The sequence below is a fragment of the Hemitrygon akajei genome, chromosome 21 (genome assembly GCF_048418815.1).
Source record: "Hemitrygon akajei chromosome 21, sHemAka1.3, whole genome shotgun sequence".
NCBI classification, from domain to species: Eukaryota; Metazoa; Chordata; class Chondrichthyes; order Myliobatiformes; family Dasyatidae; genus Hemitrygon; species Hemitrygon akajei.
In genome coordinates this window covers 46652007-46676193 of record NC_133144.1, presented here as the reverse complement: position 1 = coordinate 46676193, position 24187 = coordinate 46652007, and the positions used below count along the sequence as shown (strand labels likewise).

General features: G+C 42.9%; 1 protein-coding gene across 1 annotated transcript in view; it reads right to left on the bottom strand.

The window, feature by feature from the left end:
• Nucleotides 1-24187, bottom strand: part of sgpl1 (sphingosine-1-phosphate lyase 1) — a 96066-nt gene that overhangs the window by 15726 nt on the left and 56153 nt on the right. The window contains exons 8-11 of the mRNA XM_073025351.1: nucleotides 17370-17478; nucleotides 9468-9566; nucleotides 4571-4717; nucleotides 3106-3344 (exon numbers count right to left, since the gene is read on the bottom strand). Coding sequence (XP_072881452.1) covers nucleotides 3106-3344; nucleotides 4571-4717; nucleotides 9468-9566; nucleotides 17370-17478 — 594 coding nt within the window. The remainder of the gene's footprint in view (nucleotides 1-3105; nucleotides 3345-4570; nucleotides 4718-9467; nucleotides 9567-17369; nucleotides 17479-24187) is intronic.

Genomic DNA, 24187 nt, shown 5'->3' with positions numbered 1-24187 from the left:
GAAAACAGTTTACAGGTCAGACACCATCTGTGGAACAAGAGAGGAGTGGCGAGAAAGGATTCTGAGGCAATTTGTGGATGCGGGAGGACTGAAACATACAGGCAAGGTAATGCCAGGTAGAGGGGGTGAGCAGGGGATGGAGTTGTAAGTCTAACAGGTGAATGATAGATAGAGGTAGAAAAAGAGGAGAAAGAGAGTAAAGGCAGATGGAACTAGGTGGCAGAAGGGGAGTGTGAAGATAGGAGATAGCTGCTGGGAGAGAGACAAAGCCACCTGCCACTTTGAGGGCAACACAAAGCCATCTCTACATCCCCTTCCCCTTCCTCATTCCATCCATCCTCATCCCACACCCCGTCGCGTTACACCTGCCATTCATCCTTCTCCTAACAATTCCCATTCGCACCTCAGCCACATGAATACAACACTGGTCGCACTTGGTGTTCCTGCTTATGAAAGGGAAAAGGTAATTGTTGTGCCTGATTTAAAAAGGGTGGAAGCTGGCAGCAGGTGATAAAAGTTCGACATCTGTGTAGGAAGCAGCATTAACTGCAATTGACAATATACCAGAAAAAAAATAAGAGTTCAGGGTGGGGCCTGAGGAGGACTGAAATGAGGATATTTCAGACACAAAGAGACAGGTGCAGTTTAGGCCCATGGCAGTTCCCATGACTAAAGCCTGGATCTGGAGAACGTAAGTGGAGTTATGATGAATGAGCTCAGCCAGACGAATGAGTATATTGGTGACGGGGAACTTGTTCAAGACAGAAATCTGGCGGGATGAAGGTGTAGAAAGAGGTGTACATCCATGACAAAGATGAGGTCCATTCAGGTCCAAGGAACTGGTCATTGTCACAAATTATCATCAGAGGCATGGATCAAATAGGAAGAGAACAGAGCTGGGGAGAAACGGGAAGAATTAAGTTTGGCAGGTTAAACTGAGGCAGTAACGATGCAGCTGCCCAGTCTTGCTTGTGAACCCGAGAGAAGGAGAAAGGCTGAATAATAAGAAAATTTGCCTGATCAAGGTTTTTTTTTTGGACAGTTCTGCTGCTTAGTCACCAATATGAACAACTTGATGCTGACTCTCCCCAACCGCATGCAGATGTATTGCAACAGGTCCCAGCAGAACCACAACTTTGAGAACTCTGCAGGCAGGTCTGGACAAGAACTCTTCCATTCTCCCAGTTCTCAACATCTCCCGCATCTGACCAGAACTTGTTAAGCATTCACTGCAAACCAATAGAGCTTGAAAACCTAGAATTATCCAATTTGTTCACTTGTCTCTGCTTACTGATTGATTGTTGGAGTGTGGTGGAATGAAAAGCAATTGTTGAAGAAAGAATGGATAGCGGTGGTGGCATTTTCATGGCTGGAACAGAATCTTTTTTAAAAAAGCAATCTCTTCACAAAATGCTTTAGGAGAAAAATAAAATCAGTGTTTACAAACTTTTATTCTGCCCCTGAATCAAATATGGCTGAGCTGGTAGCATTCCCACTGCTGAGTAAGAAGTTTGTAGGTTCAGGTCCCACCCTAGATTCAGATTTCTCTGCAGTTCAATGCCGTACTGTTGGAAGTGTTGCCCATCCAATTAAGTGTTAAACAGTGATGCCATTTGAAACACCAAAGATGTCTTTCAACTGGTATCACATTTGGAAGCCTTCTAGAAAGCACAGAAGAGATTTACCAGAATGTTGCCAGAATTAAGGAGCATGTCTAATGAGGATATCTTGAGTGAGCTAGGTCTTTTCTCTTTGAAGAGAAGGAGGATGCAAGAAGGGTACAAGATGACAAAAGGCACAGATAGAATGGATAACCAGAGACTTTTTAACCCAGGGCTGGTTAATTTTAAGATGACTAAGGTAATAGGGAGGGGGATGTCAGAGGTAAGATTTTTTTTAAAAAAAATACAAAGAGTGGGGTGTATGGGACGCCCTATCAAGTGTGGTGGTAGAGGCACGTATAAGGACATTTAAGGACATATAAGAAACTTCGCTAGGCATAAGAATGAAAGGAAAAATGGAGGGCTGTACAGGAGAGAAGGATTAGATTAATCTAAGAGAAGGTTATAAGTCGGCACATCATGGGCTGAAGGGCTTGTACTGTGGTGTTCTGTGTTCTATGTAAATACATTATCTAATTTTCAGAACAACTAAGGGGAATTTTCTTCTTAGGGAATTCTGAGAGAATCCTCTTCCTAGGCATTTTACTAGGGTAATTCAAAACATTTTCTACTGGTGGAGGAAAGGAATTATAAACTTGAAATTAAAATAAATGCATAGTTAGGAAACATCTCTGTATAACGGACAGAGAAATGCGAATAGAAAAGCTGATTTCCTACATTGCAACACTAACTTCCTCAACTGTCAGCCATAAAATACAGGAATACAGACCCGCAGTATTCCACAACATTCACATTTCTCGGTCCTTTATAAAGAGATGTTTCCTAACTTAAGCATTTATTTTGGTTTCAAGTGTATAGCCCTCTTCAGATCTGCCAGAATAAAAATCCTTTAATCGCCCTAGTATTTTCATCTTCAAACCTTAGGAAATGCCCAAGAGAAGTCCCTTTGATTATCCCAAAAACTTCAAAGATCGCCCCTCAATTTAGCTGTTTTAATATGTGGACTATCTAAGTTTATTAGTCTAGTTCATTGCCAGGAATTCTGTGGCCTTCTTGAGATGGTCACATTGGCTTCAAGCACCTCCGGCCCTACATATCAGAGGCAATAGAGTCAGAGTCCTTTAAGGATACATCACAGAATCAGGCACTGGCTCGACATGTCAGTAACCTCCCATTTACACTAATCTTATGTCAATCGCTTTTTTTTTTATTCGTTTATATTTTCATCCCCGGCTCTGAATTCTACCACTCACCCATGCACTGGGGCCAATTAACCTTGCAGCCTGCATATTTTTGAGATGTGGGAGGAAACTAGAGCACGTGCAAACTCCATACAGTCAACACCCAAGGTCTGGACTGAATCCAATCTATAGATTCCACATCAGTCATTGCAAAATCCACAATATTGGAATGACCCTCTATGAAAGAAGGATACAAATAAGACTTATTCCTGGAATAATCCAAGATCTTGAGACATACGTACTGAGCTCCAATGTGCCGTGCCGTGTCGATGATCTTCGTTGTAGCCTCAATGTAACCATCTTCACCCATAAACATCATGGTTGCCCAGCAAGCAGCAATGATCCCTCCTGGTCTCGACCCGGCGATTGTAGGTGATGCATAGATGCCTCCCTGCCAGTCTGGGGCGACAAAGAACTGGTAGTGGCGATATTTTTTGTTGCTGTACAGTACAACCGATGAACCCTTGGGCGCATATCCGTACTGGAGAGGGGAAGCGGGCAAAGGAGAGTGGTTGAGGGAAGAAAACATTTTTTTTTAAACTCAGGTGAGAACTTCAGCATAAATCTGATCAGTTAATATGTAGAATGTGCAGGACTATACTCTTCCTTCCTCTGATGTACCCATTCAAGAAATGTAGTTGCAAAGGCAAAGACATACTCATTGCCCATCGGAAATTATTCTTGAGATTAACCAGTTTGCTGAGCCACTTTAAAGGTCACTTTAGAATCAGTCTGGTTAGTGAGTCTGGAGTCAGATGGGGAGAAGTTGGCCAATTTCCAATGCTGTATATTCAGGATGAGTTTCTAATAACAAGCCAGTAATTTAACGCATACTGTTCCTCATTCTAGACTCAGTTAACGGAATTTCATTTCCCTAGCAACCATGGTTGGGGGCTGATCTTAATAAACTCAGATTGCTGATCTGCCCGAGTTACTATGACCACTTCTGCAAAGGATTGCTTCGATGCACTGTGGCCGACTGCAGTCTCGCAATTCAAGCTGCAAATTGAACAGGTAGACTTTTGTTTTCAGAAACCCTCTCACAATCCCAACATTCAGCCACCATTCCTTTTTAGACTTCTGTCACTTAGTCAAAAGAACAAGCATGTACTATTCTTTAGAAAAAGAATGTACCATGGAGAGCATTCTAACTGGTTGCATTACTGTCTGGTATGGAGGGGCCACTGCACGGGATCAGGAAAAGCTGCAGAGGGTTGTAAACTCAGCCAGCTCCATTAAGGGCACAAACCTCCCTGGCATCCAGGATATCTTCAGAAGGCGATGCCTCAAAAGGCGGCATCTATCGTTAAGGACGCCCACCACCCAGGCCATGACCTCTCATTGTTGCAATCAGGGAGGAGGTACAGGAGCCTAAGGAAAGACGGAGAGACATGCACACACAAAATGTCTTAGGGCCTTCAAACATCTCACAACCACAGGAAAGTTGGACGCTACCACTCAAAAGTTCCTCTCCCAGCCCCAATAACACTGTGGAAGCATCTTCACCAGAAGGACACCAGCAATTTCAAGAGATAGTCACCACTGTCTTCTCAAGAAGAATTAAAGATGAGCCATAACCACATGGACACCCAGTGAATAACATACAACTGCCTCCTGGCAACCTCCGGCCAATCTTCTGTTCTCTTCCAACCAATCTATAAGCCACCCCATTCCCAACCTCTTCTTCATTCACCACCTCTTGCCCACCTTGTGCGTGTCAGCAGAGATGCTCGTCACTCCCTTAACGCGGAAATCGAAGGGTGGCAGAGAATAACCAGCCTTCTCCATAAAGACAATGAGAAAGCCCCCAAGGCAGGCATCCACGTGCAGAGGAATTTCATAATCTTGAGCCAGCTTGGAATGCAAGAAAAATAATTAATTAACTAAGCATTCAGTGAAATCTCAAAGCATCATTTAAACAATGGATAGATAGAATCTTTTATAAATCCTTAAGACATAGTGGCAGAATTAAATCTACTTGGCCCATTGAGTCTTTCATCATGGCTGACTTGTTATCTTCTCAACCCCAGCCTCCTGCCTTCTCCCCATAACCTTTGATGCCTTGATTAATCAAAAACCTATCAACCTCCACCTTAAATAAACCCAATGACTTTGTCTGCACAGACATATGTGGCAATGAATTTCACAGATTCACCACCCTCTGGCTAGAGAATCTTCTTTTCTCATCTCTGTTCAAAATGGATGTCCTTCTATTCTGAGGCTGTACCCTCTAGTCCTAGACTCATCTTCTACAGGAAACATCCTCTCCACATCTACTCCACCTAGGCCTTCTAATATTTGAAATGTTTCAATGAGATTCCCCCCCCCCCACCATTCTTCTAAACTCCAGTGAGTACAGGCATAGAGCCATCCAAACACTCATCACATGTTAACCCTTTCATTCCTGGGATCATTTTCGTGAAGCTCCTCAGGATCCTCTCCAATGCCAGCAAATCTTTTCTTGATAAGGGGCCCAAAATTGCTTACAATACTCAGTGGTCTGACCAATACCTTTTAAAGCCTCTGCACTACATCCTTTTGTATTCCAGTTCCTTTGAAATAAATGCTAACATTGCATTTGCCTTTCTTACCACCGACTCAACCTGCAAGTTAACCTTTAGGGAATCTTACACAAGCACTCCCAAGTCCCTTTGTGCCTCTGAGTTTTGAATTTTCTCCATTTAAAAAATAGTCTACGTTTTTATTCCATCTATTAGAGTGCATGACGATGCACTTCCTTCCCTATGTATTCCATGTCATTTCTTTGACCATTCTCCCTATCTGTCCAAGTCTTTCTGCAGACACCCTACTTCCTCAACATTAACTGCCCCCTCCCACCTATTTTCATATCGTCTGCAAACTTGGCCACAAAACCATTAATTCCTTCATCTAAATCATTGACATATAACATGAAAAGAACATCAGCCAAAGTTAATTGGAAAGGACACTAGCAAATCAGGAAGTGCAGGAAATGATATGCAGGAAGGTGCAGGAATTGCCTGACTTTGGCTTATTTTTATCATGTGCCTCCAAGTACCCCAAAACCTCGTCCTTAATAATGGACTCCAACATCTTTCCAACCTACTACTCTTAATATATCTGAAAAAACTTCTTGTATCCTCTTATGTCATTGATTAGCTTACCTTCATAGTTAATCCTCTCTCTCTTCATGGCTTTTTGGTTGCCTTCTGTTAGTTTTTAGAAACCCCAATCCTCCACCTTCCCACTATATTATATGTCTTCTCTTTTGCTTTCCTGCTGTCTTTGGACTTCTGTTAACAGCTACAGTTGCTTCAGCCAGCTTCTTTACCGTTGGGATGCATTTTTCCTGCACCTTCCAAATTGCCCCCAGAAACTCCAGCCAAAGCTGTTCTGCCATCATCCCTTCTAGTGTCCCTTCCAATCAACTTTGGCCAGCCTTTCTCTCCTACTTTACTCCACTGTAATACTGATACATTGGATTTTAGCTTCTCCTCAAACTGAAAGGTGAATTATATCACATTATTGTCACTGCCTCCGCAGGATTCCTTTACCTTAAGCTCACTAATCAAATGTGTCATTACATAACACTCAGTCCAGAATTGCCATTCCCCTGGTGGGCTCAACCACAAGCTGCTCTAAAATGCCATCTCATGGGCATTCTACAAATTCCCTCTCTTGAGATCCAGCACCAACCTGATTTTCCCAATCACCTGCATATTAAAATCCCCCATGACTATCGCAACTTGCCCTTTTTACATGCCTTTTCTATCTCCCATTGTAATTCATAGCCAAATTCCTGGCTACTATTCAGAGGGCTGTATATAATTCCCATCAGGGTACTTTTACCCTTGTAGTTTCTTTACCCACAAGAATTCTACATTTTCCTATCCTATGTCACCTCCTTCTACTAAGGATTTGATTTCATTTTTAGCAACAGAGCCACCGAACCCCTCTGCCTACCCTTTCAATACAATGTGTATCCTTGGGTGTTCTCTGCCAACCAACTTTCTTTCAGCTACCACTCAGTGATGCACATGTCATACCTGCCAATCGCTAACCACGCTATAAGATTATCTATCTTATTTTGTATACTGCATGCATTCAAATACAACACCTCGAGTCCCGTATCTATCACCATTTTTGATTATTCCCCCCCCCCAATTACACTTTAACTCATCCCACTGACTGCAATTTTGCTCTATCAGCTACCTGTCCTTCCTCACAGTCTCATTACACACTGCATCAACTTGTATACCAACTGCACCATCCTCAGCCCCATCACTCCAGTTCCCATGCTCCGCCAGCTTAGGTTAAACCCTTCCCAACAGCTCTAGCAAATCTGCCCGCAAGGATACTGATCTCCCTCAGGTTCAGGTGTCACCCATCCATTTTGTACAGGTCATACCTTCCCCTGAAGATATCCCAATGAACCCTGCCTCCTCACCAATTCTGCAGCCATACATTCATCTGCCAAGTCATCCTGTTCGTTCCCTCACTGGCACGTGGCACAAGCAGCAATCCAGAGATTACTACCCTGTAGGCCCTGCTTTTCAACTTTCTACCTAAAGCCCTACATTCTCTCTTCAGGACCTCCTCCCTTTTCCTACCCATGCCACTGGTACCAATATACCAACTGGTACCACGACTTCCAGTTGTTCACCCTCCCACTTTAGAATGCTGAGGACCCAATCTGAGACATCCCTGACTCTGGCACTTGGGAGGCGACACGCCATCAGGGTGTGTCTTTCACATCCACAGGATCTGCTGTCTGCTCCTCGAATTATGGGAACCGCCTATCACGACTGCACTTCTCTTCTTTCCCCATTCCCTTCTGAGCCAGAGAGACAGATATGGAGCCAGAAATCAGGCTTTCCCTGGTAGGCCAGCCCACATCAACAGCATCTAAAGCTGTAAACCTATTATTAAAAGGAAATGCCACAGGGGTACCCTGCACTGGTTGCCTGTTCTCTTCCCCTCTCCAGTCACCCAGGTACTTGGCTCCTGCAACTTTGGAGTAACTACCTCCCTGTAACTCCTATCTATCACCTCATTTTCCTATACGAGCCCACAAAAAGTTCACCCTGCCCATCAGGTCTCCTCTCTCCCCACGGAACAGCTAAACAATTAACCCCAATGGATTTGAAAATTTCAGCTTTTCAAAAATATTCATCCTTTTGCCATTGCTTTGAACATGTCCTCTAGTTACAGACCCTACTGCTTCTGGAGTAAGTTTTGCTCTATCTTATCAAAATCCCATTCTATGCTAAATTACTCCTGCAAAAGTTCTGTAGCTTGTCTACTTTCCAAAGAACGATCCCAATACCAGTTCCTTCAGTCTCCCCTACACAACCAAAATGCCCACCATTCTTGTAAGTCTACCCTCAGTTTACAGTGCAATGATTCCCATTAGAAACGATCAGACATAGATGCTGGATTAAGCCCATCTGAAATTATCCTTTCTTCCTTCCTCCAACTATCCTGTGCAGCTAAACCACCTGTCCCCCACCCTAATCCCAACTGCACAGTATCTCAGCTCCCAACCCAATGTCCCTTTAGCCCCCTCTCCTCTGCACCTTTTCCCTATGCTCTCTGCTCCCTTGTTTTTCTCCACTCAATTTACCCATTCGTACTTACACCCTGAGGAACAGAAACAGGAATTGACCTTTATGTACAACGCACACACATACACAAAGAAGCTTCATCCCCCTCACCTGGTTTCAACCTAACACTTGCCAGCTTGTACTTCTCCCCTCCCCCACATCATTATTACGACTTTCCTTTCCAGTCCCGACGAAGGGTCTCCACCCAGAATGTTCACTGTTTATTTCTCTCCTAACCTGCTGCGTTCCTCCAGCATTTTGTGCGTGTTGCTCAAGATGTCCAGAGAATGCAGAATCTCTTGAGTATTTGATAAGCTATTAAGTCCCTCATGCCAGGCCAATTTATAAGATCTTGGCCAGTCTTCTACCTCAGCTCCATATTATTGCACAAACAAACATTCTTGGCACCCTTCATATTAAAAGAAAAATTGATCAAGTCCTGTCCTGAATGTACTATACCAAGTGACGAAGCCTCTTGGTAAGAATCCATAGTCTCATCACCCTCTGGATGAAGGAGCTTCTTTGCATATCTATGCTGAAACAGACAAGCCCTTGTTTCGAGCACATAATCCTTGGTTCTGGACTCCAGAGAGAAAGGAACCATCATGTCTACATTTGCCAAGTTACTGAGGAAGGGCTAATAGCAAGATCATCTGATATTTTATAAAAGGCTTTCAGAGCTTCTGCAATTAATGAGCAGCCTAAATGTTGATGTGGTGCTCTAAGTGGCTATTAACTCCAAAAATCCAAGACCTTCTTACTGAACACCACTTAAAAAAGTATAGTGTACAATCAAAATTGCTGCTAGCCATTAGAAGGTGAAATAAATCATATTAGAGGGCTTCCCAGCAGAGACACTTTAAACAATTCCAAATATCAGAAGGGCTGTGCTATCATATTAAACAACACCACTGATTCATATCCACCAGCCCTTGTAAAAGGTTTTTAACATCTTCAAAGAGATCCTTATAATTCCCTCAGGAGCTGCTCCAACATTGTTAGTAAGTGCACTGGAAAGGCACCTTGGCAATCTCCTCGACTGGATCCATGATTCCATGTGGAAACTGCGGCACAGAGCAAACAAGCATAACCGTGTTCTTTGAAATGGCTCTCTTCATGGCCTGGGGAGAAAAGCAGATGAACATCATATCCATGAAGTCTGAAACCTCAAAACACTTCTAAAAATACACTGCAATATCTATAGTCCTTTTAAACACAGTATTTAAAAAAAGGACTCGATCACTCAGCTTTCAAATCTGCCTTGTCGTTCAATATGACCATGGCCTCATCTCTTCTGCATCAGTTCCATATAACTTTCAATTTGCTGATCTTCCCAAAGTTTATTGAATTACCCAGCAAATGTCCCCGGAGATCCAGCCTCTAAGGTTGAGAATTCTGGAGATTCGCTGCCCTCTGCAAGAAGTTGTTTCTAATCACTTCAACTTCGAAATGATCTCGTCCTAATCTTGTAACTGTGTCCCCTCACTGAGATTCTCTCAGGAGTGGTAATACCTTGATACCCACTCCGTCAGGTCCCCCTCAGCAACTTGCATGTTTCAATAAAATCAAGTCAAGGAATATCCATCTAATATCTTTGACTATTTGTAATATCAATGCACTCCCGCAAATCTCTACCGGACCTGGCACCGTAGCACAAACAGTATCAGGGTAGATGAACAAAAGCTTGGTCAAGTAGTAGAGCACAATAGCTCAGTGATCAGCACAGTCTGTAAGATTGGGCCTCAATTCCCACTGGTGTCTCTATGTTCTCCCCGTGACCACGTGGGTTTCCTCCGGGTGCTCCAGTTTCCTCCCAGTCTCACATTCCGAAGACGTACAATTATGGTGAGTGAGCTGTTAAAAAGCGTGGCAACATGCAACCCTTGCCGATTTAACGACACAAAAATGCATCTCACTCTATGTTTTCATGTACACATGACAAATAAAGTCATTTATCTTTATAAAGTAGCAAGTTTTAAGGGACATCTTAATAGAGGAAAGGTGTGTTGGGGCAAGGAGAGATATTTTCAGCTTAGGGTTAAACTGCAAGGAGAGGAAAACCAGAGTCCATGAACCAGTAAACATCGGAGGATCAGAGGTGGCGAAGATCAGTAACTTTAAACTCCCGGGTATCACTATCTCAGAGGGCCTGTCCTGGACCCATTGGATAAGTGTTATTGGGAAGAAAGCACGACAGCGCCTCTACTTCCTCAGGAGTCTGTGGAGGTTCAACATGTCATCAAAAACCTTGGCAAACTTCTGTAGATGTGTGGTGGGAAGTGTGCTGACTGGTATGGGAACTCCAATGCCTCTGAGCAGAAAATCCCTACAAAAGGTAGTGTATTCGGCCCAGTACGTCATAGGTAAAATCCTCCCAGCCATTGAGCACATCTACATGAAACATTGCCGTAGAAAAGCAGCATCCATCATCAAAGATCCTCACTACCCAGGCAATGCTCTTTTCTCACTACTGCCATCATGAAGAAGGTACAGGTGCCTCAGGACTCAACACCAGGTTCAAGAACAGTTACTACCTCTCAACCATCAGGCACTTAAACAAAAGGGGATAGCTAGACTCATTTAATGACTCCATTGTATTGTTATTTCATGCTCATTATTTAATGCTATTTATCTATATCTGTATTTGCAGAGTTTATTTACAGTTAACTGTTCCTGATGTTTGCAGCTACTGTTATATAGATTAGCTAAATATGCCTGCAGGAAAAGAATCTCAGGGTTGTATGTGGTGACGTGCATGTACTCTGATAATATATTTTACTTTGAACTTTAATATTATATTTTATTGAGACACATCAGCCCATCGAGTCTATGCCAGCTCATTGGGCATTTTCATTTCATCAGTGCTTTCCCCTGTAGCCTATTCTTCTCATATTCCAATCAAAATCTACCACCCTCACTACAGACCACAATGAACCATTAACCTACCAACCTGCACATTTTTAGGATGTGGATGGAAACCAACTTGTTCACTGGGAGGATGTGGAAACTCCACTTACAGATAGTAAGTGGAGTTAAGGTCAGGAATGAAAATGGGTCGCTAAAGGCAACGGCTGTACAGACTTGAGTAGTATCTCCTGGAAAGTATGGCTGATTTGATCAAAGTTTACAAGACAAAGGGGAACAAATAGAACAAAAGGAGAGAAACCATTTCTACTCTAAGGTGTCCCAAAAGAGGGGGTTCAGTCCAAAGCGGCAGCATAACGCTTCACAGCGCAAGTGATCGGTGTTCAATTCCTGCTGCTGTCTGTAAGGAGTTTGTATGTTCTCCCGGTGACTGCATGGGTTTCCTCTCGGTGCTCTGGTTTCCTCCCAAGTTCCAAATACAAAGGTTAGTAAATCTATGGGCATGTTATGCACCAAAAGCACTACAACACTTACAGACTGCCCCCCGCACATCCTCTGACTGTATTGGTCATTGATACAAAGCAAGCATTTTACATATGTTCCAATGCCTTGATGTACTGTAGATGTGACAAATAAAGCTGATCTTTATAAGAGTTAGAGCCAAACCTTTCAGCAATGAGGTTAGGAATCACTTCTACAAACAGGAAAGATAATACAGATTTGGAATTCCCTTTCGCAGAAGGCAGTTGATGCTGCTTTAATCTAATGTAAATAGATTCACATTAACCAAAGATATTAAAGTAACTGACCAGACACAATCCTACTGAAACGTGTAATGGGTCCAAGGAGTTTAATGCCCTCTTCCAATTCTAGATTTCTCAGCTTCCCCCATGAGCACACCGAAATAGTTATGGATTTCAGAATTGACTACGCTCAAAGATCTTGGATAGGTAAAAAGTAGCGAAGCTGAAGAGGGAGGGTGGTAGTTGCATCGAAAAAGAATCAATATGATCCTGTACAGAAACAGGCCACTCAAACTCAATCAAGTTAGTGAGACACGACTTGCCCCACACGAGCTGTGCCGCTTCTCCCTAATTAGGCCACGGTTTTCCAAATGCTCATCAATCCTATCATAAGAATTCCCTCCAGTAACTTCCCTACCACTGATGTGACTTACCGGTCTATAATTTTGAGGATTATTCTTGAATAATGCAACATCAGCTGATTGCCGTTCATTTGGGACCTCGTTTGTGGCTGGAGAGGACACTGAGATATTGGTCAAGGCCCCAGCAATCTCTCCTCTCGCCCCTCACAATAACCTGGGGTATATCCCATCAGGCCCTGTGGACTTATCCACCTTAATACTCTTTAAGAGATCCAACACTACCTCCTCCCTTACCTCAAAATGCTTTAGCATATCAACATACTTGGACTGATCTTCCTAACCTCCACGTATTTCTCCTTAATAAATACTGATGTAAAGTACTCACTAAGGACCTCAGCCACACCCTCCACATCCAAGCAAATGCTAACCACCCCCCACCCTTATCCATGAGTGGTCCTACCCTCCCCCTAGTTATCCTCTTTGATGTATGCAAAGAAAACATTAGGATTCTCGTTAATCCTACTTTCCATGGCCCCTCCTGGCTTTCCAAATTCCCTTCTTGAGTTCTTTTCTGGCTTCGTTATAATCCTCAAGGCCTCTGTTTGATACTAGCTTCCTAAGCTTCACAGACTTTTCCTATTTCTTCTGGACTAAATTCATCACCTCTCTCAACATGTGAAGTTCTCTGACCTTGCCATCCTTCTGACTGTGCTGTACACTGTGCAGATGGTCTTTAAACACATGTCAGATGTGGCCTTGCCCAAAAACAGCTGTTCCCAATTAACTCTCCCTACTTCCTACCAAAAGCTCTTGTAATTTGCCCTGTTGCAATTTAACACCCTCTTGTAAAGTACTAGAGTGTAAAGTCCACACCAAACTGTCTCCAACTCTCTCCTTGATCTCCCGCTCTGCAGACTTTCTCAATGTCTATGTTGCTTCTTTTTTTTATTGCATATTTCCCCCAACCCCGCATATGACAAAAATCCCCTCAATACCTCAGGACTGCTTTGTTTTTGAGCAGGGGGAATTTGATAATGGTGCTTTTGAAAAGGATGGGGAAATTTCTGCAAGTAAGAAACCATGGAAGACATCAGCATGAGAGTGAGGATGTGGTCAAGAGTTTAGTGGGAAACAGGAGTTAAGTGCACAAGATCTCCTGGATAAAGAAATTGGGGGGGAAAAAATTGCTTCAGAGGACATATTCAAATTTACATCAAAACAGAGGGAAATGTGTCATTTATATTAACAAACAACAACCCAAGAATATTTTGGGGCCAGCTCACGTGTTGCTACACAGTGCAATGCAAACAGAGCAAGCCCACAATGCTCACAGTGTGTACAATGTTCACAGGCATTGAAACTGGGTAGGTCAAGATACATTATCTAGTGAAAGTGTATTTTAATAGCTGTGAATCCGCCTTTATTACCATTAGTGGAAGGGGTGAGGGCTCTTACAAGCAGTGTTCAAATAATGGAAGCTGCTGTCATTGTTTAAGATGAAGATGCAGGCGGTTCTGGCAGAAGGGAGTTGCAAGCAAAAGGACTGCAGACTGGGCATCTGCATCTGCTGAGGGAAAAGCAGCAATGAGCAAGAAAAATCAGACCTACAAAACTCCAGCCACCCACAGTGTCCCTTTACAAACAACTGGCTGTGCACAATAGAACAGTCCTGACAGGAAATTACAATGCAGTATGCAGAACACAGATTAGGGAAGTAATTAGAAATGCAATTTAACTTAAAAAGTGTTCCCAATCAGATGGGTTGCACAGTAGGGTGTGGTGTATCTTTCCATGCCCTTATTCCTTGAGATTTATTTTCACAAACAATTTTACCCCTTTAGTTAAAAAGTCCCTGGGAATACTCAAGGCTTTAATTCACCACACTGGGCATTGCAATGCACTAAATTTAAAGGGAGCTTTCCTACATCAAATGACAAACTATTTATTTTCTATTAAAAATTCAAAAGCCAATATAGTTAATGGTGTCCATAACACGATCAGATTATCAAGACGATGCACCAGCCTTTGGTAGAATGAGGTGAAAAGCGTTTGAAAATGAAAGTCTCAGGTTAACATCTGGAAGGCATCTGAGGGAGCAGTGGAAGCAGAGACCTTTATAATATTTAACTAATATCTCGATGAGCACTTGAATCGCCAAGCTATGGACCAAGTGCTGGTGGATGGGATGAGTACAGGCGGGTACTTAATAATCATCATGAAAAGGTGAGTCAAAGGGCCTGTTTTTGTGTTGTATGGCTATGGCTCCAAAAGGTAAATGATTCATTTATGTTCTCAAAGGAAAATAGCCTGCCATTCTTACTGAGACTGACCCTTGCCACTCAAAGCTAACAGGAAAATGTTTCAGTCTCAGCTGTGTTTGAATTTCCACCTCCATTATCCAAGTTGAAGGGCAACAAATGAGATCAAAAAATGCTAATGTTGCTAGGAATGCTAGCATTTCATTACTGAGTCAAAATGAGATCTCCCTGAACCAATGTTGGTGCATAAAGGCTGGATATCATGAACAGGTTTTCCTGCAAATGGACACCGGCATCACCTGGGCGAACATCAGCATGCAGGCATTTAAATCAAGAACTTACAGTCAGAAAGTAGTTTGATAAGTTCTTAAAAAAAGTAGCATGGCTTGCCAAATAACAGACATAACTTTATTCAACCATGCAGATGTGGACACAATTTTGGTCGAACGGGTCCACAATATTCATTGACTCAGTAGGCTGACGACATTCAGTTTTTGATATGGTGAAGTTCTGTCCAAATAACATGAATCCTCATCTCCCTATCTTCAGCTGAAAGTTTACTAATAGATCAGCCCTTGGACACTGATAATCCAACCCACAAGGCCAAGGCAACACAGCCCCATTTGCTTTTATATTTGAACTCAGTTTATGGAGTTTTGGAGGAATCTCTTCCTTCACTCTAAGCCAGGGGTGTCAAACTCATTTTAGGTCACGGGCCGGATTGAGCAAAATGCAGCTTCATGCGGGCCAGATCAGTCGGACGCGTGCGAACGCAGCTTTCGTTGCCTCCGTTTTTTCAGCCTGCTCTCACGTGTCTCAGTCTCTGCTATAACTACAAAGTGTTTCACTTTACAAATTCCGTTTCTTATGAAGAAGACTGCCGAGCAAGACTGCCGAATAAACACTAAAAACCCTGAAAACCTGGTACCTGAATAAACTCAGCATTAGCCATATCATACGCCATAGGCGCTTCGATTACTGGGGCCAGCTTTAATAGTAATTAGATATTATCTCGCGGGCCAAAGATAATTCCACCGCGGGCCGGATTTGGCCCGCGGGCCTTGAGTTTGACATATATGCTCTAAGCTAAAGGTCTCAGCACCTTGCTGAGAAACCACGAGGCTCTGGGAACCCTTGACACCAGACTCAAACAGCGATTCCCCGCAAAGGAGAGGAACATCACACAGATCACAGCATGCTGCTACTCATTCCAGCACAAACTGGGTGTGCAGACATCCAACAATTTATCCATTTATTGGCATGCGACGATTTGAGCAAACCTCCAATTTAGTCCTAGCCTAATCACAGTACAATTTACGGTAACTTATTGGAATGTGGGAGGAAACCCAAGTGGCCACGGGGAAAACATACAAACTCCTTAGAGGCAGCGGCAGGAATTGAACCCGGGTCGCTGGTACTGTAAAGCGTTGTGCTAACCACTATGCTACTGCACTGCCCAATAGTCACTATGGATAAAAATCCTATGTAATGTCTTGACGGAGAAGCCTTCACCTTGTGAAATTACTATAAGGGCACCTGACCAGTACCACTGGGTTGCACTAAAGCAGCACTGGTTGACCTTGTTAAATTCATTCAGCATTAAAACATACAGTACAGAGTACTTCTACTCAGTAAGGGAATCAAGGGCTGGGAGGAAAAGACAGGAAAGAGAAACTTGAGGTATGTCAGATCAGCCATCAACTCGTTGTCTGGTGGAACAGATTCCTTTTCCTTCTCGTGGAACACATTGGCAGCTTTTTATAAAAATATATTTGTGTTCCAATCTAGGACTAGGAGGGCCGAGATGGCCTGTTTCCGTGCTGTGATTGTTATATTATATGATTATATGAATCCATGAAATCCTTTCAAACAATAATCACATTAATGTGAACCTGGTGTTTCATCTGGATAGACCTACTGATGAGCAGAAAGTATAGTATATGAATAAAATAACTGAAAAGTTGATCATAAAAACGAGTAAGTCTACAGATGCTGGAAACCCAAACACACAAAGTGCCGGAGGAACTTAGCAAGTCAGGCAGCATCTATAGAATTGAAAAGATAGCCGGCATTTTGGGTCGAGGCCCTTCTTCAGGACCAAGGAGGAAGGGGAAAGATGGGAGGTGGAGAAGGAGACAAGCCGAAATGTGATGGGTGGTAAGGGTAAAGTTAATGTTTTTTTCCCGCAGGTTTCATCGTGGCCTTTACAGATATTAGGTTTTTCATTCATTGGAGATTTATTTAACTGAACCTTTAGAGGATTTATACAGATTTCTCTAGATCCCTAACCCAGGCCTCTGCTTTAAGTGTTCAGTAATAATATGTTACACACTCGCAAAAGGTAGAAGACAACAGCATCACAATGCAACTGTACAGCACCTTAAGGTATGTAACCATTGACTGGTACATGAACACACCAAGCAAAACTAGTGCTTTTCCCCCTAAGATTTCACAAATGCATGGATGGGGAAGAACAAAAGGTGTGAATTCTTGCCTACTCTGTGTTGCTGGGGGTGGGGGGAAAAGAAAGGACAAGGAAAGAGGACTGGTCTTCACTGCATTTTGTGTAGGTTCTCCGCACTGTGGACCAGTAAGCAAGGAAACCGTGAATCTGAATCCAGGATGTTTATCTAAACACAATAAAAAGCAGTGTTTGAACATGTGATTACATGAATAAGCAATAATCAGACGCCTACCTTCACATCCACCTGCATTGTCTTTTTGTCCAATGGAACATGAACTATACTCATGCCAAAGTAGTGGGCAGCCTTGTCGAAAGCAGCATGAGCACTTACTGGAGCGATGCTAGGTTTTGAGAAAAATAAAGACATGATTCAGTACCAGTCCAGGCCATTTTACATTACAATGAGCAGAGGCCACTGCATACTAATGTGACTGATACCACAAATGGTCATTTACAGTACTTTAGGATGCCCATGTGCAGGAAGATGCAAAGTTTTAGCAAGTGCACTCATCAATTCATCTAATGCTGGCTCACTGATGCGTGCAAACAAATCAAACATCCTCAACAGGGCGGGATCGGCTGACGTGCTGCAAAGCTCCTCTGTTCACCGACACCTGGGTCAGCCAAAGGCCACAGTATGTTCTTCGATCAAAAGCCAAACCAATGCAGTCTAGGTTATCTTGTCCACTTTCAATGGACTCACATAGCTTACTTCTTCAGTTACACAAAGTGGCATTGTGGATCAGAGCAGTTTACAGATCAAAGCAGAGATGCAGACATTTGGCTAAATGGATCTGTGCAGCCGTTTAACATCCCCACAAACCTTTTCCCCACTCCTAATTCATCCCTCATTAGCTGCTTCTTTTGTTCCTTTCTCTGCTTCACCTCAAAATGTATCCAGTGTACTAAGCTCAACATTTTAACCTTTCTGAGTAAAAAAATATCTTTTTCTGATTATGATTAACAATCTCACACAATGGCCTTTTCATTGTGGACAACCCCGAGCATTCAGAAAGCCAACACATTAATAGTACAGGAAAAGTGGAGCTATTTAGTACTTATGTCACATAATGTGCTTTGGGATAAACTTAAATCACATTATTACATATTCAAAGTTGTAATGTTACGGAGTAGGGCCCAGCAGGGAGGGAAGGAGAGAGTTGGAGACTATCTTTAACGTTGCTTCATCTTTTCTTTTAAACAAACAGCACAGCAATTTAGATTGGGGAAGAAGTAGATGCTTCCAGAGAGAACAAATATTCACAACCAAATTTTACTAAAATATCTTCACAGGACCTATGCTTACTGCTCAGTAAACAATCCTGTGGAATACATGAGGGGGCAGCAAGAGCCACAGTTTGACCTCTGAAAGACCACATCTCCGGCAGTGCTGCTGTCCCAAGCATTGTACTGAACCATCAGGTTCCTGAACCAGCGGGGGTAACTTCACTTGCCCTATCACTGAACTGCTCCCACACCTACGGTCTCACTTTCAAGGACTCTTCATCTCATGTTCTTGATATTTATTGCTTATTAATTTACTTTCTTTTTCTTTCTGTTTGTACTTGCCCACTGGTTGCCCGCCCTGTTGGTGTGGCTTTTCATTGATTCTATTACAGTTACTGGATTTTTGTTTTGAATATGCCTGTAAGAAAAAGAATCCCAGGGTTGCAGGTGGTGATGTAAATGTACTTTGATAATAAACTCACTTTGAACTCTAGACTTGCCCCATTCATTGGAGCAAGACTTTTTACTAGAACCTGACTCTGAAACAAGAACGTTGTCCAACAAGTCACAGCTGATACTGCTATTTTCAATCATGCCATCCACAAATCCCAAACCGTTACTGAACGAGCTACTTCCCCCCCCCCCCAAACACCCTCATTGTTCTCACAGCAGCCAATTTGCGGACAGCGAAACCCCACCTAAACGTCATTTCCAGATAAACAAACAGATGACAATCACGGTCAAAGAAACACTTATAAAATTCAACTCACATAAAACATGACCAAATAATCTCAAGCACTCACCTGCAGAGCCTCCCTCTCAGTGCAGCCCTGCTCAGTGGGGGTTAATTAAGTGTCCACTCAGTAACCCTGTCACACCCGCACGGTATACAATGCCTGGCTTACTTCCTCAGCACCACATTTCTGAGTAAATCATTGCACGAGAATCACTTTCATGCAATTCCACAGCGTGTTCAATAACCCATGGCAATGCAAGTTTTGTTTAGAAACTCTTCTTCCACACTTCCAGAGGCCCACGAAGACGACGGAGGAAAGAAAAGATTTCCTTTCATTCAAGTAGCAATCTGGCGCAGACTTGAAAGCACTGAGACGTGCTCTCGGCTGCTCTTGTTGGCCCAAGGTGACTTGTGCAGCACTGAGGGAAATCAGTGCAACAGACAAGCCCACTGAAACCTCACATCAACCTTTAAATCAGAAGCCAAATCTCAGCAAAAATACAAAGCAGCCAACTTGCACATAAACACACTTCAAAAAGTTCCACTGATTATAAATTCTGACAAGGTCAATGGAAGAGGTTATGAGCAATAAAAACCTCATATAGAAGCTACTTGGGATCAAGTTAAAACGAGTGTCAATCACAGCAATCTGCACCTGACCCTAAGTTCTTAGAAGCTGTAAAAAAAAACACAAAATAAATGACCACAGATGCTGGAGATTTGAAATAAGAGCAAAATGATGGAGTCACTCAAAACAATTCAGGCAGCAGATCTAAGCTTGGAACGTTAACTCCTCTTTCTGTCTCTTTAGTCCACGCCTGACCAGTTCCAGTTGCTTATCTGCAGTTTTACAATATAGAAAGAAAAAGACTTTGTTACAAGAATGGACAAACACTATAGAGGTCAGGACAGAACCCATCTCCTGACGCTGTGAGACAGCAGCTCTGCTGGTTGTGTCACATATTCTTCCCACATCCAAACTCATCCAGAATTGTTCACCAAGAATCCCAAATCACACCAGATGCTACTTACAATGGCACCAGATGAACAATGTTTCCATTTGAACCTTCTATTCTTGGCTTTCAAATCCCTGCCCCCGTCACTCTGTCTCTCTTGACAAACACCTTCATATAACCCGGAAAGATCTCCACATTCCCCTATTCCGTCCTCTTGATCCCGATATTTCAGTTACCAAGGCCCATAGTTCCAGAATTGGCCCGCATGCAGTTCCACCTCCTGACCTCTTCTTACTTTAAACTATTTTAAGAGATGCTTCAAAAAGCTGGCATCCATCATTAAGGACCCCAGTTACCTACATAATGTCTTGTTCTCATTGTTACCATCAGGAAAGGGGTACAGAAGAGGGAAGACACACTTTCAACGATTCTGGAACAGCTATATATAGTTCCTTAAGGTTGTTACAGCCGGGGGTGGTAGTGGAGATAAGCTCCCGCTACCTATTAAATGCTCCCAATGGCATGCGGCTCAAATAGCCTCTGACAATCAATTCCAGTTCCGGCCTTCATGTATGACTTGGCTATTAAGCCCAGCAGAACAGCTTCTACTTACAGGAGAAGGGGAAAACGCAGGTTATTGGCGACTTAAAACTAGTCGATTCAGGCAGATGGGGCTTGTCAGCCATGGTTGGCAGATCATTGAGAAGGAAAACTCCGATCTCAAACCTCCTCTGCCTTGCGGCTATACCCACTCATGGGGAAGGCTTCAGGAGTAAACCCAGATGGAAAAATCGGGAGCTGGAGTCCCTAAGGCAGTCCTACATTGAGTTCTACACAGACTGGCAACTCCTGCGACCCTACTGGTGCCAAAACGAATCAGTCCCTGCTGTTCCTTTGCATCCATCTGATGCATTGAGAGGAGGAGGTTGCTGCATGGGCAACAGCTCGCTCTCCATATTCTACTGTCCTGGTTTGTGTATCTAGACAGATAGGATGCAACATTCACAGTCGAACTTATCTTAAGGGGGGGTGTGGTGTGGGGTGGTGTGGGGTGTGGGGTGTGGGGTGTGGGGTGGTGTGGGGTGTGGGGTGTGGGGTGTGGGGTGTGGGGTGTGGGGTGTGGGGGGTGGGGGGTGGGGGGTGGGGTGTGGGGTGTGGGGTGTGGGGTGTGGGGGGTGGGGTGTGGGGGGTGGGGTGTGGGGGGTGGGGTGGGGTGGGGTGGGGTGTGTGTGTGTGTGTGTGTGTGTATAAAAAACTGCGCTTTGTGGCATTTTGTTGATTTTTCTTGGACTTCACTCCTCTGAAACATGAATGAACATAAAAGCAGTCTGGAACTGTTATAAATGCAATGTGAATTGCATTCATTTGTTAATATATTAACCAAGTTTCCTGTTGAAAGTCAAAATTAAATGATAGTTATTACTCAAAATACAGAGCACGTGCTCTGTACACATGATATGCATTTCCAACATGCACTTTTGACACACTGGGTAACAGGCAGAATGTGGTATCAAATAACTGCTTGCAACAGTACATTATGTGCATCAGTGAGCAAAAAGAATTCCCCTTCTCTTAACCAATAAGCCATCTGCTTAGCACAACTACATTCTTCAGGACAGACAGATCATGTTATGAATCTTTTGCACATAAGCCCTTTCCACCATCCCAATGGCAAGAACTAAGGTGATCATTTATTTAGACCCCACAGGTGTCAACTGAATTTAAACCACCTATATTGGGATTCAAACAATACATGTCCACTCAACTAATCCTGTTTTTCAAATTAGGATCGCAGTTATTTTTCATTAAAGATATGGCAAGTAAATTTCCCCCCCCCACAGTGCATAATAGAGTGACACACAGGAAGCCATTTTTGTGTCACCTCAGGCTGTCCAGTTAATCCCATTCTCTTGCCCTTACCCCCCCCCCCTCCAATTTCCAAACAATTCATTCTTTTCACATATTTGTCCATGATCCTCATGACTGTTCTTAGTAAAGCCACTTCCATCAGTTCTCAGACTGTGCATTCCAGACCTTGACCTCTCTGTTGATGTAGACACAAGTCAAATTTTATGTCATACATAGTGAATCACAAAAAGCCTTTACACACACAACTTGCACCAAGAAGCTGAGAGCAAATGAGAACATACGGGTGGGAAACTCCTACAAGCCAGATCAGATTTCTACTGCCTTACATGAAGGCAATCCCCCCCCCCCCCCACTTCGCAATTTTTCCGTAAACCAGACAGCTCACTTATAATACTTCCACACAATTACATGCCTACTTTAGCATCCACTGATTACATCTCATCTTCTCCCTACTCTTTCCCACCCACAGGATTCCTTGAATCTTTTTCTGATGCTTGTAAAGGTCCATCCTACGCAAGTGTGTTCAACAAGCAAGCACCCACAAGCCTTTAGATTTGACTTAATCTGTAAATATTTGCAATGCACAGAATAAATTGTTTAATTTGATCCTGAATGGTGAATTCTTACTCTAGGACAATTCCCCACCCCTCCCTCCCACTCCTGAATCTCCACCAAGCAAAAAAAAGCTTCTCAATAGTTATGAAGTACTACTGCACAGAGCAGGCCCCTTAGGTCAGTCTGTGCCAAAATATTATTCCGTTTAGTTCAATAATTCTTCACCTGGACCATATCCTTCCCATCCATGTACTTAACCAAGCATCCCTTAAAGTCTGAAATCAAACCCTTCTGCTGGAATTCCATTTCACATTCTCACCACACTCTGAGTAAAGTTCCCTCTCATGTTCTCCTTAAATATTTCACCTCTTACCCTTAAGCAATGACCTCGAGCTTTAGTCTCACCCAACCTCAATGGAAGAAGCCTGCTTGCATTTACCCTGTCTATATCCCTCAATTTTGTACACCTCTATCCTTTCTGCCCTCATTCTCCTAAACTTCAGGAAATAAAATCCTAATCTATTCAATCTTTCCCTGCAACTCAAATCCTCAAGTCCCAGCAACATACTTCTACTCAACTGATCTCCCACAGAATCTAATTTTTTTTTAAATGACCACCTCCCACTCTTGTATAATCTGTGTCCAAAGACCAACATGCTGGTCACAGAAATAAATCTAAAAAATCAACACCCTGACACCTCCATTGGGGGAGCTAGGTTTGCTAATATGGTACACAAAACTCCAGCTGCCTTTTAGAATATGGTCTCAAAGCTCCGCCCAACTACAGCAAGGCTACGCCCCTTACAATAAATACCAACATGCTTGCATATTCCAAATTGTTGCCCGCACCCAAATGCGGTTCTACATTTTATGAACCACTACACCAACTCTGATTGTCAAGTAATCCAATGGTTTTTTTTTAAGAGTAATGAGAGTAACTGATAAAAGGTACATCATGACTGGGGTTAAGAATCATTAAAAGACGTAAAGCCAGCTGAGGTAGGTTTACTCCCAAAGTTGAAGATGACAGTACAGAACAGGACAGTGTGAGTACTGTACTGTCATAGAAACAGGCAGAAATGCTACCGTCTAAAATTGGCATGGATCATTAACACACTGATTAAAGAGAAAAATAGTTAATACCTCCCTAGTTTCTTGGTCCATCTCTCAAAAATAGAAAGAAAAGTTGAGTCAGTAAGGAATTGTGCCTGTAGGATCTTGCTGTGTACAAAGGGCAGAAGTATTTCCTATATTTCAAAAGGATTTCAAAAGCTGCAGGCTATTTTAGGACACAGGGTTTGTGAAAAACACTAAATAAATTACTAAATAAATATTTCTTTTTCCTCGAAGATTAATTCCCTACTGGTTCAGTGCAGCAGGAGCAAGTATGACAGCACTGTAACAGGCCTCCTGGCTCCAGTTATCTATACAAGTGTTAGTTCTCCGCATAAACTTCACTCTCATCCCCTCTACGTCATTCAGGAACTATTTATCTGTTTCTTCTTCACTCCTGTGCCTCCCCATCTCTCCTTACATACATCTCTGCTGCCTTCTTATACTCTCATTGCCCTGAGGAAATAAACTCCTCCTGAGTGTCTATATGATCAAGTGGTAGCCATTTTACAATGAGGATCCCTACACCTAGTCTTACTAATGATTTCTCTTCTCATCCACACCAATAAATTCCTTCACCATCTTAACAATCTG